General features: G+C 46.3%; 1 protein-coding gene across 3 annotated transcripts in view; it reads right to left on the bottom strand.

The window, feature by feature from the left end:
- Window positions 1-25,154, bottom strand: part of DOCK1 (dedicator of cytokinesis 1) — a 291,813-nt gene extending 266,659 nt beyond the window's left edge. For all 3 annotated transcript variants that reach the window (XM_074545390.1, XM_074545392.1, XM_074545391.1), the window contains exons 1-2: window positions 24,994-25,154; window positions 1,085-1,168 (exon numbers count right to left, since the gene is read on the bottom strand). In XM_074545390.1, the coding sequence (XP_074401491.1) occupies window positions 1,085-1,168; window positions 24,994-25,039 (130 nt within the window). In that variant the 5' untranslated portion in view covers window positions 25,040-25,154. The remainder of the gene's footprint in view (window positions 1-1,084; window positions 1,169-24,993) is intronic.
- Between the last annotated feature and the right edge of the window lie 202 nt (window positions 25,155-25,356).

Raw genomic sequence — 25,356 nt, 5'->3', positions numbered from 1 at the left:
TAGGATTGCAGCATTTAATAGGGTTTCACATCCCTGCTCAGTTTCTCCCACATTCATTAAATAAATCTATTTTTATATAGAAGTACAAAGCTGTGCAATATTTGAATCACTCCATTTGCATTTAAAATCTCTGCATTATTAGGGGTTTATTAAAGCATGCAACATCAGATAGTGGGAAGATTGCTTTGCTGAGTCAAACTTGGCATTGCAGCAGCAAACTGAGCTCCAAGAAAAGGAATAATGAGAAAATTCAAAAATTCCACTTCTAGTGATGATCAACTCTTGTTGAAATAGCATTGTTTGTTTCAGTAAATATAACATTTAAAAAAATCCAATTAATCTATTAACTAAAATAAATTTATCACCCAGATCAATGTCTAGAGAAGCAAATTAAATCAATATATTAAAGTAAATCATGCTTCCACAAGACAATGTTACACGCTATTTTAAACACACACTTTAGTTCTGTGTGCCCCACACCTCTCCAAACTGCAGCGCGCCATAAAATTCCAGCTCAAGGATATAATGAAAGTTTTATTTTGCTTGGATTAAGAGCTGAAAACGTTGTGACAATTTCCACATCATGCTGATTATCAAACTCAGCATTGGATCAGGGAGGAAAGGTTTTGGTAAAGGTGATGTTTGTAGAGTTTCACATCAAAGAGGCACCTGGAAAGGGCTGAAATCAACACAGGCACCCGTCTCAGAAGGGACACAAATAATTCAAGACCCAGGTGACTTCCAAATTCAGATTAAACTTCTTGTAGCAGCAGGTTCTTTTGCATCACCCTAGGGTATCCAAAAAGCATTTCTCATTTCTGGGTTCCCAAAAAGCATCTCTCATTTCTGGGTTCCCAAAAAGCATCTCTCATTTCTCTAACATGGGGGAGATGCTACAACTGCTCCACACAAACCCAGCTGTGGGAAAATTCTTCTTCCCCAGAAAATCCAGTGCTTATTCACCAGCTCATCAACCACGTGTCTCCATTTATTTCAATTTCCAGTCCAAGAGGGTCACAAACAGAAAAGGAATGCAATTCCCCCCAAAAAATCCTATTTTTCAATTGAATTTTTGCCATCTTACCCTCATAAGTTTCCAGGATGTGCACGGTGTCCCCAATCTGCAGTGAGAGCTCATCAGGTCCTCTGGCATCGTAGTTGTAGAGAGCTGGACAGAGGGAACACTGCTGTTAGTACAGCAAAACAACACAATTCCAGCTGCTTCATCACTCATTATTGCCATTCTAAATCTTCTTGTAAAAAAATATATTAAATTCTATAAAAATTCAGCCAAGTTCTTAAATTCATTAATAATTCCCTTTGAAACAAAATAAAACCCACAAGTTCGCTTCCTAAAGCTGTCCCTCGCTGTGTTTGTAATGCCTTGCTTCTCCATGGCAATAAACTCAATTTTTGTTGTATTTGCCAGCCTTCCACAGCACTTTGTGTCAATTTTAGGCAGTTCTACAAAGAACTGCTCTGTCTTCCCCTGTCAGCTCAACACACAGAAAACCTGCAAAGTGTCTTCAAAAAACTCAAATTGCCACCCTAGCATCAAAGGATGATTTCTCAGTCATTTCATTCATTTGCTGCATGCAGAGGATGTTGAAAAATATTATTTCAGAATTTCTGAGTGGCTGAGGCAACAGCAGCAACCCACTGTACAATAAAGTCCAACAAATCCAACAGGAACTCAAAGACCACTCCTGCCTGCCACTCCCAAAAGGAAAATCTGGGCAATGACCACAAATTCTGACAAAGAATACTACAAACCAGGTTTGGTTGGGAAAAAAATACGATCCAAAACCCAAAACAGTTACAACTCAAAAAGCCAAATTTTTATAAGTTTCATATAGAGTAAATGCTCTGTAAGAAAAAAACATCTTCCAATACCAAGGAGGGTCCTCATGATTGAGGGCAGAGACTGAAATATTTCACAAGAAATTGAAATTAAAGAATTTCAGTCAAGGTGGACCCACAGAAGTTTCTTTCTCAATTCACAAATGCAGCTACTCGCTCCAAAGAGGATCAATAACTCCTGAAAATCAGAATTTCTCACTATTTGTTGTAGCTCTTTAGGAAACAAAAGCATTTTTGGAACACAATAACCACCTCTGAACTCCCTCCCACCCTGAGGGAGCTGTCACTGCTTTTCTTTCTGCCTCAGTTTCCAGGGCAGGGCTCAGGGATGTTTTACTGGAACAGAACGAGCTGGGTAAGGCACACGTGGCTGTCAGAGGAATTGATTTCAGACCAGGAGTTCACAGAGCATCCACAACCCATTCCACACCCATTCCAGGTAACACAGCAATTCCAAAAACCCCCCAAATCCCAAAGCTGGGGCAGAGTTCCACATGAAGCCACGAGATCCAGAGCTGGCAGCTCCCTCCCAGCCCAGCACCTCTCCTGCATTTCAGGAGATCAGTGCCCCAAACCACACCTGCAGGAACTGGGGCTGCACAAAACCCCTGCTCTGAGCCCAGATCTGATCGTGCTCACACCCCAGAACATCCCAGGGGCACCAGGCACAGAGCCCACTGCCTGCTCCAGTTCCGGACTCCAGGAATTTATCCTCCCCAGAACCCTCGGAGTTCCAGCTCACAACCAGACCATCAATAAATAATCCATTGGCTCACCAATAAATCAAATAATCCATTGGACCACCCATAAATAAATCCATAATCCATTGGCTCACCAATGAATCAATCCATAATCCACTGGCTCACCAACAAATCAATGCATAACCCATTGGATCACCCATAAATCAATCCACTGGATCACCCATGAACCAATCTATAAATCACTGGATCACCAATGAATCAATCCATAATCCATTGGCTCACCAACAAATCAATACATAACCCATTGGATCACCCATAAATCAATCCACTGGATCACTCATGAATCACTCTATAAATCACTGGATCACCAACAAATCAATACATAATCCACTGGATTACCAAAAAATAAATCCATAATCCATTGGCTAACCAATAAAAAATCCATAACCCACTGGATCACCCATAAATCAATCCATTGGCTCACCAATAAATAAATCCATAATGCACTGGCTCACCAGTAAATAATCCATTGGATCACCAATAAATAATCCATAACACACTGGATAACCAATACATAAATCCATAATCCATTGGCTCACCAATAAATCAATCCATAACCCACTGGATCACTGATAAATCAATCCATAAACCATCAGCCCAACCAATAAATCAAGAAATAATCCATTGGCTCACCAACAAATCAATATATAAATCACAGTCTCACTACCAAATCAATCCATAACCCATTAGCTCACCAATAAATATAACCATAATCCATTGGCTCACCCATAAATAATCCATTGGCTTGACCAATAAATCAATCCATAAACCACTGGCTCACCAATAAATAATCCATAACCCATTGGCTCGCCAATAGATCAACCCATAAACCACTGGACCTCAAATAAATCAATCCATAATCCACTGGCTCATCAATAAATAATCCATTGAATCACCAACAAATAATCCATAACCCATTGGATCACCCATAAATAATCCATTGGCTCACCAATAAATCAATTTATAACCCACTGGCTCATCCATAAATCAACCCACCCAGGCTGGCTGGGCCTTTTTCTCTGCAGAACTCCTCTGGCTTGACAGACTTCAGAGTGAAGAGGTAAATAAATAAATCTGAGTGCACAAGTGGAAAAGAAGCCAAGGCAAAGCAGTTTGGAAAACACTGCAGAAGGTGGAAGATTATTAATGGAATAAAGACACACTACAGGGTGGAAAGAATAAAGGTCAGGTGCACTGCAGAGACCAATATCACCAGGATTTAAATGAAGCTTTTAGAAAGTAACATTTTTATTGACACCAAAACAAGCCAAGCTATTTGTGTTTTAATGTTTCCCTTAATTTTGTCAATCTTAGAGACAGATAAACTCTCCCTCCCAGGTATCTGGCACAGGATATCTGAGAGCCATAAATGCTGCCCCGCAGGAGAAGGGGGTTCTGAGAAAAACCTCAACACAAATGAGCATTTTAAACTGTTCCCAGCAGTGAACACAGAGCACGTGGGACACTCTGCTTGGAAACACTCCCCAGAAATATTCACATTTCAGCTTTTGTGCATAGCAGAGAAAACAAAGTTACACAGCCCTAACTCCTCCAAAAGAATCCTTGTGGTGTTTACTGAGATCCTCCAGCGCTCACAGCTCAGTCAAGGCCCCTGGGATGTTCACACATCCAGAAATGGATCCAAGGATTGTCTCCCACCTCCAGGACCCTGACAAGCAACGTCACTGACTCACACCACACATCCCAGCCAGGAAAAATCTGCATTATAGCAGATTAAAAACCAGTCCTGTACTCAATTCACACTTCAGCTGAGCGTTTCTCCACCGTTTAAGTGGAATAACGCTGAGGATCAAAGGCAGCTATGAGTAAAAGGCACTAAAATTTATGCCCAAGAGTGCTAAAACTGGTGTCTGTCACAACAGGGAAGGTCAGGCAGCAGGAGCTGCAGAGGAATGACCAATTCTTGTGACAGAAGATGACAAACAGCCATCAAATGGTAATTACTGCCCACGCCAGCTCCCACTGACCTCAACTGACTGAGGAGCCAGGGAGGGGTGATTTATCTTCAAAAATATATATATATGTGTGAAAAATATGTCTGCAGGAGAAAATAAATCACATTTCTGGCTTCCAACAGCATTGACAGATCGTGAAGCAAACAGCCCAAGTAACTATAAAGTGCATTCCACCCCTGTGATTACAAAGCAAGGCTTGAACTGCACCAAACCCCCCTGCAAGGGAGCAGGTAACTCCTTCTCACAGCAAGGTTTTTTATGTTCAGTGGCATCAAAAGATGCTGTGATAGAAATGTTTGATTGGAGCAAACAACAAGGCTTTAATTAAAGGAAAAGACAAAGTTTGGAGGAGTAAAGCATGAAACTGGTATGTTTGCATTTTGTCTCATCAACTGTATCCTGAGCTATCATTTAAAATATTTAATAACCTGAGCTATAGCTTTCTGTTTATTAAGGTTTTGGGTGTTTGTTTTTTCTTTTTTTTTTTGTTTAACTGAAGAATGTTTTGCTTAATTTTAAAAATCCAGCATCCACCCAAGGGTGCCAAAGTGCCAAAAGCAAAGGATTAAGTGTGGGCACAGAAGGAGGAATTTTTCCAGTCCTAAGAGTTGATAAAGAAAGGAGAGCAGGGCATTACAGCAATTGCACCAAACCCCCATTTACCATTCAGGAACACAAAACAAACACCTCTGTGAGCTGCACTCAGTCTGCACACATCAGAAACATGAGGGGGCCAACACCACAAGAATTAGTGGTGGAAATAAAGGAGAAAGCAAACAAAGATAACATCAATTTACACTGAAAAAGCTTTTTTCTAACGGTGCAAAAGGTGAGATATCTTAAGATAGCATAAAAATGTTACAGAGTAATATTCCCTGGTATTACTTTGCTGTAAAGGTTGTATTAATCATTCTGAACTCCTGAATGAACCCAAACTACATTTAACACATTACCAGCTTTATTTTACACTGGCTTTTAAAAAATAAAACCCTAAATCCTAACTGTGCTTTTTCAATAAAAGCAGACAAATTGCAGAGGTGAAAGCAAAGTCTTTTGTAAATTCTCTGGTATTAAAAGACACCTGAAGGTTTTCCTATTTTCCCTAAAATGAAAGTGGATGATTTGAGTATTCAGGTAGATTTTTAGTCCTCTGCTACTCACCCAGAGGAGTTTCTAATTTCTACACCTGAGGCTAATGGAGAAGCAAAAGAAATAAGCAGTGTTTGAGTCAGGAGTTGCACCTGAGAACTGTCAAAGACAATTATTTCATGTGTGCATTATCCAAGGGTAGATCCTCTCATCTTCACCTAGGGCTTTGTCATTCCTGGTCTCACCAAGCTTGAGTCAGAGTTATTTCTCAATATTTTAATTATTCTGTTATCCAAACGTTCCCAAAAAATTAATTTCCTGAAGAGAGAAGAAGCCTGGAGAAATTCTCAGATCTGAAGAGTTACCACCAAGCTAAAGGAGAAAATCCAGCTCAAGGTTCCTCCTGCCCAGTGATGCTCTAATCTTATTGATTAAATCCACAAATGTGACTTTTATCACAGGATTAGCCCAAATCCCCCAAGTTCAAGTAGATAGAAAGGATTTATCACCACTTTCCCTTCCAGAGGTGAGACAGCTCCTTTCACTCCCCTTCTCAGGGAGCAGCAAATTCCTGAAACGCACAATGGCTGCCCTGCAAACCCCTCCATGCCCACACAGGGCATCTGCTGAGGGTGAGAGAAGCCTGACCCAGCCTCAGGAACCCCCAGGGTGAAATCCCTGCAGGGCCAGCCTGGTTCCCTCTTCCAAAGTCAGGACACAGAGAGAGAAGGGCTCTCTCTCTCTCTGAGCCTTTCTCAGCCCCAGCAGGCAGCCCAGGCTTCACACCAGGTGGCAAAGGCAGCAACGTGTCCTCCATCACACTTGGTGTCTCACCACCCACCACCCAGTGGGGATTAACTGATAAACTGAGGAAACTTCAGAAATTAATTCAACCAGTGAGTATTGAAGTTCACCATATATTGAAGTTGGAGGGGGACGACCCACCTTGCATTGGTCAGCATCGACTCCACTTTATTCATCAATCAGGCACTTTTTATAACAGTGTTAATTCACTTCATGCATATTGCAAAATCTGAGCTCACAATAGGTCAGAGATTAACACACCAACTCCACCTTATGTTTCCAATACCAAGATTTGGGTTCTCAAAATTATTCTTGCTTTCCCAAAACAGCCAAAGATAGAACATCCACTTGTTATGAGAAAGCTGCCTGAGAACTCTGATGTGCAAGGCTCTCAAGGCCTTCATGCTTGCCACTTTTACCTGTAGTTAAAAATAACCTGAGAACCTCTGCTGTTCACAGAAACAGGCTGTGAGAACCTGCTCCTCTCAGCTGCTTTCTAAGCCATCTCTGAAAAATCTCCAACAAGTGAGAATTGATTAATAAGCTGAGGAAGCTTCAGAAATCCAGAACAATCCCAAAGCTGGGGCCTGGTGCCTTCCCAAAGTGCAACCACCCAGCTGAGCCCTGCTGGCATCAAGGAGGACAAAACAAGATGCTCACTTGTCTTTTCTGCCCTCATTACAAAATACAGAAAGAAATAAAACCTGGAGAAAAGGAGGCTCAGGGGGGACCTTGTGGCTCTGCAAAATTCCTGACAGGAGGGGACAGCTGGGGGGATCAGGACCTGCTCCCCAGAAAAGCGAAAAGAAAAGAAATGTTGCACCAGGGGAGGCTCAGGGGGGACGTCAGGAGGAATTTCTCCATGGAAAGGGTGATTTGACACTGGCAGGGGCTGCCCAGGGAGTTTGGAGTCCCCATCCCTGCAGGAATCCAGGGAATTCCTGGAGGTGGCACTCAGGGCTCTGGGCACAGCTTGGCCTGAAAGATCTTGGTGCTCTTTTCCAACCCGAATAAATCTGGAATTCTGTGAAATGAAGAGTTCTGGATGAAGCCAAGATTTCCAAGAAGCAAGTTCAGTTTCTCGCTTTCCTTCCTCCCCCTTTTCAAGGCAGACACTTTATTTTCAGGGAGCTAATGAAGTGAGCTGCTCAGTCACCATTTACCAGCTCTCCCCCCTCCTCCTGGCTGATCTGTATTCAGAGTAGTTCACCACCAAGTACTGAGGGTATAAAGCTGAAACTAGTGCTAAAAAATATATATATACACACCATTATTGACTCTAACAGCATTATTAATGTGCCATAATGCACAGCTAACAAGAGGCACAATCAAGAACATCCAAATTGATTTTTAATATTAAGAAGTCCATTAAGTGAAACACCCTGGATGCAAAGAGTAATCACATCACCCCGAGCTCTCAACACAGGCTCTTGCAGGAAAAGCAAGATGCTGATTTAGACTAACACAAAACATTATCCAGAGGCAGATGTTTTGGCATCTGTCTTGTGGTAACTCAGAATCACAACTAAAGTGAGTTTTGATGTTCCCTCTGACCTCCTCCATTTCACTGGGGGCCACTGAGGAGCTGTAACTTGGCTCCTGCTCCAGCACCATCCTCAGCAAGGCAAGGACAGCATCTGAGCATTGGCTGTGCTCACCCAAAAAACAATCTGTGCCTCAAGAAAGGATTTATTTTCAGTGCTTAGAATTCCACAAAACTCAAAACCACCTCTGTGATGGTGCTCACAGGGGTTTTTGGATTGAGGGAAGAGACGAGGATCTGACTCCATATTTCAGAAGGCTTGATTTATTATTTTATTATATATATTACATTAAAACTATATTAAAAGAATAGAAGAAAGGGTTTCATCAGAAGGCTGGCTAAGAATAGAATAGGAAAGAATGATAAAGGTTTGTGGCTCAGCTCTGTCTGAGCCAGCTGACTGTGATTGGCCATTAATTAGAAACAACCCCATGAGACCAATCCCAGATGCACCTGTTGCATCCCACAGCAGCAGATAACCATTGTTTACATTTTGTTCCTGAGGTCTCTCAGCTTCTCAGGAGGAAAGATCCTAAGGAAAGGATTTTTCATAAAAGATATCTGTGACACACCTCTACACATGGTTATTAGAAAATGCACAAAGGTTTTGACACTGCTATGTAGAAAGTGCCCCCAGGGGTCTGCAGGGCAAGAGAAGGCCAAGAGTTAAAGGCTGGAGAGAAGAGGAACTCATCCAGCTCCTGGTCAGTGCTGGCCGAGCATCAAACGTGCCTGGGCTGGCGCTGAGTCAGGGACATCCTCCAGCCAAGGGCCCCAGGAGAGGAGAAGTGACCAGAACTGGCAGAGCTGCAGCTCCACACCCACCCCTGCCTGATGTGCCCCCATCCCTGCCCTGCCCTGGCAGCAGCACTGCACCCTCCTCATCCTCAGCCAGCACTGCACCCTCCTCACCCTCAGCCAGCACTGCACCCTCCTCACCCTCAGCCAGCACTGCACCTTCCCCACCCTCAGCCAGCACTGCACCCTCCTCACCCTCAGCCAGCACTGCACCCTCCTCACCCTCAGCCAGCACTGCACCCTCCTCACCCTCAGCCAGCACTGCACCCTCCTCATCCTCAGCCAGCACTGCACCCTCCTCATCCTCAGCCAGCACTGCACCCTCCCCACCCTCAGCCAGCACTGCACCCTCCTCATCCTCAGCCAGCACTGCACCCTCATCATCCTCAGCCAGCACTGCACCCTCATCATCCTCAGCCAGCACTGCACCCTCCTCATCCTCAGCCAGCACTGCACCCTCCTCACCCTCAGCCAGCACTGCACCCTCCTCACCCTCAGCCAGCACTGCACCCTCCTCACCCTCAGCCAGCACTGCACCCTCCTCACCCTCAGCCAGCACTGCACCCTCCTCACCCTCAGCCAGCACTGCACCTTCCCCACCCTCAGCCAGCACTGCACCCTCCCCATCCTCAGCCAGCACTGCACCCTCCTCATCCTCAGCCAGCACTGCACCCTCCTCATCCTCAGCCAGCACTGCACCCTCCTCACCCTCAGCCAGCACTGCACCCTCCTCATCCTCAGCCAGCACTGCACCTTCCCCACCCTCAGCCAGCACTGCGCCCTCCCCACCCTCAGCCAGCACTGCCAGGGACCAGCCTGCTCAGGGACAGCAGAAACCCCATCACAGCAGGGACAGCCCCAAGAGACATCCCAAATCCAGGCACAGAGCTCCAAAAACTCCATCAACAGTAAGAACAGCCCCAGGAGGAGTCCCAAATCCAGGCACAGAGCCCCAAAAGAGCTGGGCGTGGAAGGGAGCTGTGGAGATGCTCCAGTCCATCCCCAACCCACACCCAGGTGGGTTTGGAGCATCTCCCTTGGAGAAGGAGGCTCCATGTCCTCCCTGACAGCTGCTCCAGTGCTCTGCCACCCTCTTGGAGAGGAGTGGAGTGAAGCATCTCCTGGTTTAGTTCATGTGCAGCACACACAGGTGCACATCCTGAATGTCACAAGCTCACTCTTGAATCCAGCACATAAAAGGGACTCAGAAACCCTCAAGTCCTTCCCAACACAGCGCTCCAGGCTAAACCCACACAAATGATATCAAAGCTCCCCCAGGCCCAACCTGGTGCTTCAGGAGGCCACAGAGCTCCCTGTGAACATCCCTGAAGCATCAGCCCCATAAATCTTCGAGCCTCTCCTTTGCCATGGCAGGAAATCCCTATGGCACTGAGCAGAACTGTGCTAAGAGGGTCTTTACTAAGCATTACTACAGCAGCGAGCTTAATGGCACAGCTATATTTTAATAGGAATTGCAATGACTATAAAATCAAGATCAACACACTGAAACTCCTCTTGCACTGCTGTGGAAACTGAAAAAAAAATGACAATTCAGTGCAACATCGAGCTGATGATGCAAAGTGCCTAAAGCAAGGAGGAAATGAGGTGGTGGGAAGATGCTTTCATTTCCTGCTGTTCTTCCTCCTCAGTGTTTCTGCAAGGGAAAACAAAACCAAAATTCCCCTGTTCCTTTCTCAGGAAAGCCTCTGGAATGGGAGAAAAAGGATGAAGGGAGTTTGAAGCTTTTCACACATCGAACTTAACTCAATTTCTTTTCCTTTGCCATCACATTATTGGGTTCCAACAGCATTATCAGGGTCCAACAGCAAGAGCACAGACCCCAAGTCAAAGAAACCCCAAAGAACTTGTTCTGCATTCCCTAAAAGAACACCCAGGGAGAGGAATGACCTGCTGAGAGCCCCAGTTGGACCCAGCAACACTTTTCCCCTCTCTCCCAAAACAGCCAGGCTAGGGTAATGGGAATATCAGCAACACTTTTCCTGAATTTGCACCTCACACCGGAATTAGGGGGAAAAATCACCATGGGAGCGAGTCAAACAGCGCTGAATGCACTCAAAGATAAGAGCAGCATTTTGCAAAAACAGGGAAAAATTGTTTTTCTCCAGAGCAGGGGCAATCACATGCTCGGGGCGGCTTCCAGCGGACTTGGCTCGGCCGCTGGCCCTAACAAAGGGTCACTGTCCAGCTCCCTCAGAGAGCTCCTATCCCTGAAATTCCAACTGCCCACCTCAGACACTCCTGGGAGCCCACACCAATCTTTGTGCTCATTCTGGAGGAAATAAGGAAAAGTAACTGGTCCCACTATTGATTAAAGAGCCAGCATCAGGTTTTACTCCATAAATTCAGACTTCTGGGAAGGGAGAAATCCAGAGTAGAGGAAAACCCTAAAACTGTTTCCAGACCCTGAGCTCCACAATTGTGGCACAACAAGAACCCACCTGTTCATTCACAACCATTCACTTTATCATTAGTTAATTTTGTAATTCTAAAGCCTTTTCTAGCCTAATCACAGAATATTCTGAGTTGGAAGGGACCTACAAGGATCAACAAGTCCAACTCTTGGTTTTTTATTATTATTATTTAACTTTATCAATGACTTTTAATACATATATAGTGTAATAAATTGGTATTTTAAAGTTGGTAATCAATCCCAGATGTGCACAGGAACTCCCAGGTGAGAATTTGGCTCCCCACTGCTAAAGCACCCTTCAAGCCTACTGAAACACACCAAAAACAACCCTCAGACTTCTTCCCTCGCTGCCCTGAGCCTCCAAATTGCCCTTGTTAATTCAGAATAATTCAAAGCCATAACTCTTTCCTTCCCAAGCACAATCATCCAAGGAAAATGTATTTAAAACCCCCCTGATGGTCACATAGTAAAGCCAGGAGGGTGATGAAGGCGCCACTAACCCAGCAGTAACTCACTCACCTCTGCTGTAAGAAAGGGAATTTTTGGATTATTCTTTGCCCCTTTTTGCAGGTTATTTTCCCAGCACCACTCTGAGGATTCCCTGCAAAGGGGGAGGCATTGGCAGCCAGCACATGCCCAGGGCAGAGCAGGGCCAGCTCCAGGCCAAGGAGCAGATCCAGGCCGTTCCTAGCACTGCAAATGACAGCTTAAGGGGCTGATTCCCCTGCCATGATTCCCCAAATCTGCTTCAATGTCTGTTTGGAAAGCTCCAACAAGCCGCAAAGTTTGTGCTAGACTGGACAGTGCAACTTTCACCTCAAAACATTTGCTCCCCTTGCTGAAAAAATATTGCATTCATCTAAAATCAGTGGTTACTTCTGAACCCCTCAACTCATCTCCACTTGCAGCACCTCTACCTCAAAAAAAGAAGTATTAAAAAACCAAATTAATGACAGCCAGCACACCCCATGTCCAGCAAACCAGCTTGTTTTTGACATACACATTTTGATATACACATTTGGCCTGGCTATGTTTGGTGAAAGCATCCTCTGAGACACCAGGAGCTCTCAGCAGTGGGACCTGGAAAATGTGAGGAGATTATTTGTGCCATTTTCCTGCAGGAATCTCACTCAGTCCTCTCGCTAAGCAGCCTTCAGTGTTCTGGAGAAAAACAATTTCAAAATGCTTCTTGCTCCATGCATGGCCCAAGAGCAAGAGGAAGCTGCTGCAGGCAAAGGTAACAACACAAATTCTGTCATGTACAGATGCAGCAAAGAGGGAAACAATTGTAGAACTCAAGATTTCATTAATGATCACCCATATTTTACTTTTCACTCAGTTTACCCAGGGATTTCTCAAAGCTGTCACTACCCATCTCCTGAAAACCTGATCTGGCACACAATTATTCTAGCTCCCCTCCACAAAATTATTTATTTCCCACACTTTTTAAAGTAAATGTTATGGAAGCATCCAGACAGCCCTTTACAAATATAATCCATGAACTCCTGGTCTTAAAAGTTCATATCCTGCTTTAAGATCAGCACACTGTGTTATAGATGGTATCACATCCAGGCTGTAAAAGCTTGCAGTTATGCCAATATTTTAAATATTCAAGCCCTAAAAGTATTAAAACTGCTGGTTTTCAGCCAAGAACACGTTCACCTTCGTGTGCTCTAACTGTGGAAAGTGCAGCTGTTGCAGGAAGCCCAAACTGTACTTTCTGTGTTTAAGGCAAAAATCTGAACCAGTTCCATCACTCATCACAGCCCAGTAAATAAACAGAGGCTCCTCTGCAGCACCGGTGATTGATAAAAATCTGTTAATAAATCACTTCAAGAATACGTTCAAGTAGAAAATCAAACCAGAGCTGAACCCACACAAAACTTCCAACAATGTCAGCAGCACCACAACTGAGTCATTCTCTCAAGTCTTGACTAAAATGTGCTTATCTGGCTATATCCAGTCTTTATTTTTTGGGAATATGAATTCCCTCCCCACAGAGCTCAAAGCAAGATACTTCAGCATGTGAAGACTCAAATCCCATCTAACTGCAGATGTCCCTATTACCAGACAAACATCTAATGTGCTTTTTAAATCCTTTTAGAGTCTTAGTTCCACTCAAACGCTCAAGAACACAAATACAAATAAAGTGTAGTGTAATAAATACTAAAATAATATCTGGCTCTGCATCAAAAAGTTTGGGGTTGGTGTTTTGTCCTGTTTGACTCACCCACTGTGGAAATCACTGGCCAAGAAATATCTCCGCACCACAAAAAATATCTGTTCTCATCTCCAGCCACTTCAGTATCAGCAAGGACAGCTGTTTCCTCACCAAAACAGCTCAGTGACTGAAATCTCTGGGAAAAGGATCTTTATCCACTGCTTTGTCACATGTCACTAAATTATTCTTACAACGGAGTCAATGGCAGCTGTTTGTGAGGCAGCCCCAGGGCTCCAGGAATTCTGAGCTGCCCCTGTGCACACTCCTGCCATGGCCTGCACAAAAGTTTGGTTCCTTTATGCCCAAATGTCAGAGAAGGCAATAAAATAGGCTCTCAAGTCTTCTCCAGCTGAGGTTCTTGGTAAGGAAAGTGATGGATTGATGGAAACACCAACACCTATCAGCCATGGCAAGAAAAACATAACAAGCAAGACTGAGGCAGTGTAATAATGGGGGAAAGGGTGAGCAGGAAGGAAGGAATTCCTGCAGGGATGACAAGGCAACAGGTGATGCCTGCAGAAAATTGGTGGGAATTTGAAAGGGCAAAAGCAGAGAAATAAAGGGAAAAAAAGGGACTGGACACCAGGTAGCAGCACCACAACCTCAGGTCAGACAGAGTACACTAAAGGCTTGAGTGCAAGCATGATTTTCTGTATTAAAGCTACAAATGAGCCACAGATTGATGCAAAAGAACAATTCTCCCACAGCACCCCAAAGCAGCAGGAAAAAGTCAATCAAACAACAGCTGCTGGACACATCCTCAAAACAGTAATTAAAGATTTCTTGTCATGCTGATGTTAGTTTCCACTCATACACTCCCACTTGGAGAGATTAACCTCCTCTTTATCAACAGAAACATTCCCACAGGCCCTTATCTCCACTCTGCTGGCCCGAGTGACACATTTCACCATTTCACCGTATCTCTGCACAGAGCAAGCCCTCCTTCAGAGGACAGCACTGGCAGGGCACGCCAAGCCACCCCCTCGGCAATCCCAGCGCTGGCAGGGCAGGATTTGCTCACTGCTCTCACATGCACAGCAGATTTTCCTGAGAGCAAGCGTCCTTTTCAATCCTCCACCATCTGCCTCAAGACTCACAAACTCCATTCTCATCAACAGCTTCCATCTGGCTCAGCACTGAGAGATTTCCTGTGGCAGGCTCTGCTACAGGAGCACTCTTTTTCTATTACCAGTTGCTTCCACTCCATTTCTGATCCACACACACTCTGCATGAAGCAGCTCCTCAATGAAAGCACCCAGCTCGCTGCCCTGAACCATCCCCTGCTGCCAGCATTTCCTCCTGCACACCAGCTGGCACATGAGGGGGATGCTCAAGGCTAAAGCAGCAGCTGGGAGGCAGGGAAGGTAAAAGTGGAGCTCCCCATCATCCTGTACCTCTGCCCACTCCCAGGGGCACCAGCAAGCTTGCCCATGGTCTCCCTTAATTCTGGTTTTTCCTTTTTATTCCATGTAGGAAAATGGGGAAAACCCTAACAAAGCCCAGCTGAAGATCTTTGGTATAGTGTGGAGTCATCTGTTCCTTGTTCTTATGAGACACTCAGGCCATGTTCTGAGTCCTGGTTTTCCTTTTTTTCCATGCATGAAAATTGGGAAAACCCTCCTAACACAACCCAGTTGAAGGCTTTTGCGTACAGTGTGGTCTCATCTGTTCCTTGTCCTCCCAGCACATTCAGGCTCTGTACTGAGTTCTGATTTTCCTTTTTTTCCATGCATGAAAATTGGGAAAACCTTCCTAACACAGCCCAGTTGAAGGTTTCTGGGCACAGTCGAGCCTCACTGTTCCTTGTCCTCTCAGGACACTTGGGCCCTGGTCCAAGTTCTGATTTTCCCTCTTCATTCCATGCATGAAAATGGGGAAAACCCTCCTAACACAACCCAGCTGAAGGTTTTTGGGCACAGTGGCCTCATTTGCTCCTTGTCCTCCCAGGATGCTCAGGCCATGTTCTGAGTCCTGGTTTTCCTTCTTATTCCCTGCATGAAAATGGGAAAAACTCCCTAACACAGCCCAGCTGAAGGTTTATGGGTGCAGTGTGGCCTCATCTGCTCCTTGTCCCTCTGGGACACTCAGACCCTGTTCTGAGTCCTGTTTTTTCCTTTTTATTCCATGTATGCAAATGGGGAAAATCCCCCCTACACAGCCCAGTTGAAGGTTTTTTGGTACAGCACGGCCTCATCTGTTCCTTGTCCTTCCAGGACATGGAAACGTGCCTCAGGCCCTGTTCCAAGTTCTGGTTTTTCCTTTCCAGTCCATGTATGAAAATGGGGAAAACCCTCCTAACACAGCCCAGCTGAAGGTTTTTGGGTATGGTGTGGCCTCATGTGTTCCTTGACCTTCCAGGACACTCAAGGCCTGTTCCAAGTTCTGATTTTTCCTTTTTCTCCACATATGAAAATGGAGAAAAAACCCTAGCACAGCCCAGTTGAAGGTTTTTGGGCACAGTGTGGCCTCATCTGTTCCTGTCCTCCCAGGACATGGAAACGTGCCTCAGGCCCTGTTCCAAGTTCTGATTTTTCCTTTTTCTCCACATATGAAAATGGGGAAACCCCCCCTAACACAGCCTAGCTGAAGGTTTTTGGGTATGGTGTGGCCTCATCTTCTCCTCATCCTTCTAGTACACTCATGCCCTGTTCCAAATTCTGATTTTTTCTTTTTATTCCCTGCATGAAACTTGGGAAAACCCCCCATAACACAACCCAGCTGAAGGTTTCTGGGTACAGTGTGGTCCCATCTGTTCCTGCCCTCCCAGGACATGGAAACACGCCTCAGGCCCTGTTCCAAGTTCTGGTTTTTCCTTTCCATTCCATGTATGAAAATGGGGAAACACCCCCTAACACAGCCCAGCTGAAGGTTTTTGGGCACAGTGTGGCCTCATCTGTTCCTGTCCTCCCAGGACACTCAGGCCCTGCTCCAAATTCTGATTTTTCCATTTGATTCCATTCATGAAAATGGGGAAAACCCCCCATAACACAGACCAGCTGAAGGTTTTTGGGTATGGTGTGGCCTCATCTTCTCCTCATCCTTCTGGGACACTCAAGCCCTGTTCCAAATTCTGATTTTTCCGTTTGATTCCATTCATGAAAATGGGGAAACCCCCCCTAACACAGCCCAGCTGAAGGTTTCTGGGTACAGTGTGGCCCCATCTGCTCCTGCCCTCGCAGGACCCTGGGCCCTGGCCCCCACAGATGTTATTTTATGTTTTATTCCATCCAGCCCCCAGCCGGTGACGCCGGCACTTCCGTGCTTTGTTTGGATAAGCAGGAGGAGGAAGGCAGAGCAAACACAAACACCTCAGGCTGCACTTGCAGAACCCATCTGGGGGCCTCAAGAGCCTCTCAGGTATTCCAGATACCTGGGCTGGAACCCTGGATGCTGAGAATTTCAGACTTTGTGTTGAAAGGCACTGACCCCAAGAAAACACCACATCTGAATTAAAACTGTTAAGAACAGCGTCCAAAATTAATTAATAACAATAAAATTATAAGTGTGTAGTTTAAATAGAAGTGTATAGATCACATAGTAAAAAGCTTAGAATTTAAAGTTTTAAAGCATAGTAAATATATATATATAAAAGACTAAAATAAAAGTTTTAAAGCAGTAACTTTAAAGCTCATCCCATTCCACCCTCTGCTATGGCAGGGACACCTTCCACTACCCCAGGCTGCTCCAAGCCCATCCAACCTGGCCTTGGACACCTCCAGGGATGGAAATACCAAACCAAACACCTTCAATCTGCCCCCTGGCTACTGTCACTGCCATAAAGTGTAAAGCAGGAACTTCTTCACAAGTTCAAATAGTATTTTGTAATTAAACAAAAAAGTCCACATTACAGAATATAAGTAATTAGTTATTAAGTTAAAAATAAATTATTTGAGTGTCATTTCTTAATTGGATAGTTATTCCTTAAAAAACTTATAAAAACAGATACAAAGTATTTTTTTAACTTCTTAGTAAAATACTGTAATATCCACAACTTATAAAACTGTAATATAAATAAGAAATAATAAACATCCAAATCCAAACACAAAATACCATCTCACTGTCAATCCCAACACAAACAGAAAGAAAAACAAAAACCAACATTAGCTCTGTGCTCTCTCCAGTGCCAAGTGCCCACCCTGCACTGCCAAAAGTCCCAAATTCTCCTGGAATCTCTGCCAGAACCAGCCAGGAACCCCCCAGGCCAGGCCAGGAGCTTCCTCCTCAAGGGACACCATTCCTGCTGCCCTCCCCACCTGGGACTCCTCAGGGAAAATGAGATTTTCCCAAAACCCCCAGGCCTGCCCGGCCAGGCAGCTGCTCCAGCAGGTTTCCCACCTCAATATTCAGTAATTTCTGCAGCACATCCATAAAAGTGGCACAGCCACTGCAAGAGCAGGGATGTACAAACAGAGTGCCTCAAAAACCCAAGTGCCTACGAGCACAAACATTGATTATGTACAATTCTGCTGCCATTCCCATTCAGAAATTACACAGCAAATCCTGTTCCACTCACTTGTTGGTATTTTCTACTGGGGGAACACAAAGACATTTTGCTGCTCCAACACCCTCAAGGCAAAATCAGCCAGCAAAACCCTCTGCAAACATGTTCTAAACAGGGCTGTGCTGAAATAATATAAGCAGCACTCGAAATAAAGCAACAGTGCTAAAAAAAAATACAAAAAAAACCCCAATTCATGTATGGCAGCCAGTGGCTGCTGCAGTTCTTCACCCATCTGTTTGTTTTGTTACATAGACGGTACATGATTGCACATAATAGTTCTCAATGCAACTATTTCAGTTTAGTTACAAAGCTACATGGAGCAGAAAACTATTTCCAGAGATATTTCATCTTTCCGCTGATGGAACCCAAACGCAGCAACTGCAGCTCCTTGTATTACAAATCTTTACATCAGAAATCAGATTTAATGCACAAATTACATAAACATGGGCAGATAATTCTGTAAATATATAAATGTTTGCACAGCCACAGTCTGAAAAGGGAGAGCAAGTTTCAGAATGACAAGAATTCTCTCTTATTGAGCATTTTTTTGGTTTAGACAGGGCGTGATTTCAATTCCTCCCCCCCAGAAGCTAAATGAGGAAAGTATTCCAGTAACTCATCAAGGAATTCATTAAAGCCTTACTCAGAAAATTACTATTGTCAGAACAGCCCTGGGGGCCACCACAGGCTAGAAAACAGAACTAAAAATGCTTTTAAGTTTAATAAAAAAGAAAAAATCTGACTTGTCAGTGGTCCACCACCCTGCTAAAGAATACCCATAAGTAGGAGCAGCTCCACTGAGTATTTTGAGGAAGTTTTGAACTTGCAGGAAGTCAAAGGGGAGAGGCAAAACCGATACCTTGGATGGAATAAATACTTGAAAACTGGATTAGAGGCGGTTGTTGGAGCTTCCATTCATCCCCAGGAGTCAGCCCCAGCTATTTATCTGCAGCTGGACACATCCCCAGGTGTTTAACAAGAGGTATTGGATTGCAGTCCTGCAGGACCACACTGAAGGATTACACAAAGTAAAGGATCCTCCATGTGCTGCACAGCCAGCACGGGACAAACTCCAGGAACATCAATATTTAAAGGAAAAAATACCCCAATCCTTACTCCTGTAGATGCAAGCTGACAGAGGGGCTTCCTAGAGAAGGTTTAACTTTGTCTCCATTTTTTTTTCCCTTCTCTGAAAGTTTTGCCTTTGCAGAAAGGAAGATGCCTTTGTAACACAGAGAAACCTGTGCCAAGTGTGGCAGAGAGCCCGAAATCAGCATTGTTTGAGTGCACCTAAGTCAGGCATTTTTAACAGAATACAAAGGGATAATTGCAAAACACACCAAGGTGCTACTTGAAGTCAGAGAATCCCACAATGGTTTGGGTTGAAAGGAAAGCTTAAAGCTCATCCCATTCCACCCTCTGCCATGGCAGGGACACCTTCCACTGTCCCAGAGTGCTCCAACCCCTTCCAGCCTGGCCTTGGGCACTGCCAGGGAAGGAAATAGCAAATCAAACCCCTTCAATCAGCCCCCTGGCTACTGTCACTGCCATACCTGCATACCAGGTAAAGAGTAAAAGTCACTTCTCTGCCTCCTCTTTTATCTTCTAGAATAAAGAGTAAATTCAGCAGCTGAAACCTCCCTAAGCCAACTGAAAACTTCCTTTGCAAAGTTAAATAAAAGCTCTGCATTGTGGTCATAGGCAGCTGGCTACCTGCTGAAGTCAGTTTATGCCCTATGAGAAAAAATAATTCCTGGAAAATCCCATCAGGAATCATTTCTCAGAACAATCCCAAATTGTAACGTTGTTGCTGACCTGGATGAAAACAAACAGGAGCCCACACTCCCTTCCACTTATCTGCTAAGGTTATCCCTCTCCAATCTGCTGTTTGCACCGAGTGTTTATTGGCAGAGAACAATGGTGGCAGCCGAGCACGCTGGGAGGAGCTGAGCCTGCAGGCCAGCTCGGGTCACTCCTGCAGGAAAGGTGTGGGCATCTCCAGCCCCTGCCCTCGGCTCCAGGAGCTGCCAGCACGGGGCAGCACAGGAATGCAACCCTGCAGGGAATGGAAGGGGGCTGGAAAATAGAGCCATGGAATGGTCTGGGTTGGAGGGCGTCATAAACAGCATCCAGTGCCAGCCCTGCCATGGCAGGGACACCTTCCACTGTCCCAGGCTGCTCCAAGCCCCAATGGACACCTGCAGGGACCCAGGGGCAGCCACAGCTTCTCTGGGAATCCCATCCCCATCCTCACAGGGAACAATTCCTTCCCAATATTCCCATCTAAACACATTCTCTGTCATTTTAAAGCCACCTCCCCTTGCCCTGTCCCTCCATCCCTTGCAGAGTCTCTCTCTCCATCCTTCAGTTCCTTCAGGCACTCTAAGTCCCCTATGAGGTCACCCCAAAGCTTCTCTTCTCCAGGCTGAACCATCCCAATTCGCACAGCATTTCCTCCCAGCAGAGGGATGGAACAAATAACACCCTGACCCAGGTGTCCATGGGATAGAACAAACAACACCCTGATCTGAGTGTGCAGGGGATATCACAAATAACACCCTGATCTGGGGGTGCAGGGGATGGAACAAATAACACCCTGATCTGGGTGTGCAGGGGATATAGCAACACCCTGATCTGGGTGTCCATGGGATACAGCAACACCCTGATCTGGGTGTCCATGGGATGTGCTGGCTCTGGGAAGCTGAACCTGCAGGTGCTCACTCCAATCCTCTGATCAATGCAGCAGCAAATCTTCCCGGGACATTTTACACTTGCACTTCTGTTCCACAGGTTTGGGATGTGTCACAGCACAGCCCTGCTGTCACTAACAGCAGCCACCTGTCCTGTCCTGCCAGGCAGCTCCACACCTCACAGCACAGCAGCACTAAAATCACCAAGATGCATTCCTAACATCCATCTTTTTCAATTTCCTTCAAATGTTTCCTTCCCTGCTCTAAGGCACAAATGTGCATACGATCATCAGCTTGAACAAGACTCCCCCAATGCCACCACAGCTCCCACAGCCTGGACTGGGACTCCAGGGTTCCATAAAAGCTTTAAATCTGTCCTAAAGCACCACAGTCCCCACTGAAGCAGCAGAGGAGAAGCAGCAGTGCTTGGCTGTAGGAATTCCTGTGCTTTCACCAGCTTCCATCTTGACAAATTCTTATTCCCCCCTTCAAAGAGACATTACAAGAGCAGAACTCAGCTGCAAAAATTTTAAATCATGATTATTCTAACACTTCTTAGTCCATCAACTCCTTAAAGCCCTCCTCTAATAATAAAATTTATATATTTCTGTGCACCTGCTGTGAGGGTATTTCCATAAACCCCTTTGGAAAAGCCATCCCAACCCCAGAGAGGCACTGAAACACCCTGACCATGAAGTGTGGCCAATGTCCCCATCTAAAATTAGGTTTGTTATTATTTGCCAAGTCGTGACACACAACAAAAACTCACCAGGAACAAACAAAAATACTGGAACTCACTGAATTTAGAAAAAACCTCCAAGGCCATCAAGTCCAATTCCCATCCCTACTTTGTCACCAGCCCAGAGCACTGAGTGCCACATCCAGTCCTTCCTTGGACACTCCAGGGATGGGGACTCAAGCTCAGTAACTGGGAAGATCTCCTTTAACATCTGACCATCCAAGGGCACGTGGCACTAATCTTCTGTTTCACCACTTACTCATTAAAAATAAAGGATTAAACTACCATAGTAATGGTCTGATTGCTCCATATGAACACAAACATTTGAACACAAAGGCATTTTGAATATCATATTTTTAACAACAGCAGCACCAGTTTTACCTCTCAGTGCAGTTCTCAGCCCAAAGGAAAAGGGCAAAGAAGAGCAGAATTCAGGATTTGGAAGCTACCACAGCCACTGTGCACTGTCTCAGAGATTCCCAGGCCTCCCAGAGCAGCTCCTTACATCCCTTTCCCCCAGCAGAAGGAAAACCTCCAAAATTACCAATCTCCCATCACCTAAAAGCAGGGAATGGGAGGCTGAGCAGCCACACTCCATGGTCACTTTGTGACACTGAGGGGACACAAACAGCTCTCAGGACTCTCTGGGAGCCTCTGATGTGGAGGAAGCCACACAGCCACATGGTCCCCTCCACACAGCCACACTCCTCCCCACAGGCTCAGGGCGAGGGATGAAAGGCAGGATTGAGATGAAGGACAAGGCTCTGCAGCGCTGGGAGCAGGGAAAAGCCTCTCCAAGGAAGCTGATCCTGTCCCTGTTCCGCCTGGCTCCCCACATGTTCCCCTAACATCCGTGTGATCCCATTAGCTCCACACCCATTCCTCCCGCAGCCGAGCCCTGAGCGCTGTCAGGAAGCGGAGCTGAGTCACTCTCCCGACTGCCTGCTGAGATAATGCCTCTGCACACAGGCTCAGGGCAGCAAACGCACTCTGCAGGCATGCAGGGCACCCCAAAATCCCCAAATCCCACTGTGCCACCGGGAGAGCTCCTCAGCACACCTGGGTGCTACCAGCTGTCACTGCAGGCCTCTGGGCATCACTGTTCCAGCTGCATCACAGCCAGCACAGCTTCAGGTCTTCAGAGGTTAAGAAAACTCTGAACAGGGATATACACAGGAGGGGGAGAAGGGATATAAATGTGTTATACAAGCACATGTGTGTATCTGTTACGTACACAACTCTATATACAGACACAAGCAGCACATTTCTGAGCTCTCACTGCTGCGACATAAACATAACCACAACACACATCCCTGATATTTCTGCTTGGGAAAGCCTGCACACAGAATACCTGGGGTTGGAAGGCACCTCTGGAGATGATCCAGTCCATCCCAGCTGTCACCAGGAGCAGGTGACACAGGAACACACCCAGCCAGGCTGGGCTGTCTCCATGCCCTCCCTGAGCAGCTCTGCCACCCCTCATGGAAAGAAGTCCTTCCTCATGGTGAGGTGCAACTTCTCCTGGCTTAGTCCATGGCCACTGCTCCTCACCCTGCACAGAGCACCGCTGGAATGATGGCCCCATCCTTTTGGAGACATCTACATGGGTTGATGAGACCCAAAGCATTGCACACTATTTTTCTCTAAGTCCCATTAGCATTCCTGTTAGGGATTTTCTCCCTGGCAGACAATACTGAGTCAACATCAGCCCCAGGACTGGCCATGGCAAACAGGAAGAAAAATATTCCAAAGTCTGAATTTTCAGGTTAACAGCACCATCTCCAATTCTGTTTGGGACTACACAACTGTTGCATCAGTTCTCCACAATCTCCAGCTCTCACAAGCAGCCAAAAATAAAACATCAGAAGACTCACAAAGCCCTTTCTTAACAACATAAAGGTCCATAAAACACATAGAACCAGACAACATTCCTTTTCTTTAGGAGAACACCAAAAAGAAGCTATTCCTCCCAAAGCAGCCTCTAACAGAATGGCACAGGTCAGTGAACCCAATGCTCAATTAGCTCTAAATCTGATTTATCTCCTTGCGACACTTCATCCACTTTCACCCCTCACATCCCTGTCATGCAGCAGAGAAATCCCTGTTTGGTGAGGAGCTCAGCCTCCTAGCAGGAAAAAGAAAACAGTCTATCAGAGAAACATAAATTATTATAAAAGCATTACAAACTTCTCTGCAGAGCAGAAGACACAGAAAATACCAACTAAGCACATCCCCTTGGACTTCCTCAAAAGGGGAGAGGTTTTTTATTCTTAAATTACGTTTAAATCCAGTTTTGTTACCACACACGCAATCCCCCACACCGGAGATGCAAGTACACTTAAGTATGTTATGGTAAACAATCAAGTAAATTTCACTTCTCTCATGTCACTTTCAAATCAATTTCAATTCGATTTCAAAACATTCCTGGAAAGCGGCCGGGCAGTCACCCCCAGCACAGACACGGAGTTCCTGCAGAAGAGGAACTTGCTTTCGAGTGCCACTGGGCTGTAACATCAGCTTGTACTACGTGACAATTCAGTCATTCCGAAATACCCATCCCACACCACCAGGCAGATAATTTGGAAACTTCATCAGGGACTGCCATCATTGGCACTACTGCTTCCCGGTGCTTGTCCTGCATCCTCAGCACTGGAATTACCCACAGGTCCCACATGCTGGAACTGGGATTTTCTAATATTTTTTAAAAGCCAAGCTATGGTTTTCTAGGGACATACACACAGAATTTAAAATTAATTCCTCCAATTCACTCAGGTTTTACTCAGCCCCAGAAACTCCCTTCTTCCTGCTGCCTTTGTTTATGAAGTTTAGCTGTGCGTTTCTATGAGAAGTTGCTCCTCACAATCAATCCAGCCCAAGGACTGTGGGAGGCATTGAACTTCACGTTTCCAATTTGAATAGTCAGATTTATTATTTCCTTCCTCCAGACAAACGCTCATTCACACCAATAAAGTTTCCTGCGCCGCACCCCGAAACAAAACCTTTTGCTGCAAAACCAACACCTTTAAATTAATTCCGGGCCCTCTCGGCCCAAAGCTCAGTGGGGCTTGGTCGGTTTAGTCCCAGCGGGGATGTGCGAGGCACCAGCTGGGAACAATCCCCCTCTGTTCGAGAGGGACGGACGGAAGGAGCGCGCTAGGAAATGGATCCCAGAGAGCCCTGATCTGTATGAGCATCACACTCCGGCAGAACCCCGAGGGACAGCACTCGGGGCACGGCTGGGCTCCCAAAGCCAGCCTGGGAGCGCGGGGAGAAAGAGCCCGACCTGAACACAACTCGGAGCTTCTCCGCTCCGCAAGCGCTCGGGGAGCGACGGGACCGCAGCGGAGCGGAGGGAGAAAGGCAACTTCTCCCAGCGGGGCACGGCGCTCCCAGAGAGCTCCTCAACTTCCCGGGAGCCGGGAGGAGCTGGGCGGGGGAGGCAGGAACCGGAGGGGACTCGGGGGAACACCGCGCTCCATCCCGGCCGGAGCGGAGCGGGAGCCGGGCAGGGACGGGGAGGCCGCGGCCGGGGGGGTGCCCCTGAGCGCAACAGGCGGGAGCGGGGCGGGCGCGTCCTCACCTACGCCGTACTTCTCCTCCCTTTTGGTGGGCACCCAGCGGGTCATGGCGTCGGGAGCCGCCGGGATGCCAGAGCCCCGCTCCCTACGCCGCCATTTTCCGACCGCGGGACGGGAAAAGTTTCTCCCGACGGCGGAGTCATGTGGTGCGGGCGGAGCCAGCCCGGCCCGGCCCGCCGCCCCTCAGCGTCCCCTCCGCGCCGGGCCGGCGGCCGCCGATCGGCTCCACACAAAGGGAGCGCCCTCCTGGCCCTGGTTTTATTCGTGGTGCCTCTCCGCCTGTTCCCGGTTGTGTCCCAGGTGTACCCGGTTAAGTCCCAGGTGCACCCGGTTAAGTCCTGGGTACCTGCCCGCCTATTCCCGGT

Source organism: Zonotrichia albicollis, chromosome 7 (assembly GCF_047830755.1).
Source record: "Zonotrichia albicollis isolate bZonAlb1 chromosome 7, bZonAlb1.hap1, whole genome shotgun sequence".
Taxonomy (NCBI): Eukaryota; Metazoa; Chordata; class Aves; order Passeriformes; family Passerellidae; genus Zonotrichia; species Zonotrichia albicollis.
This window is presented reverse-complemented; position numbering and strand designations above follow the sequence as displayed.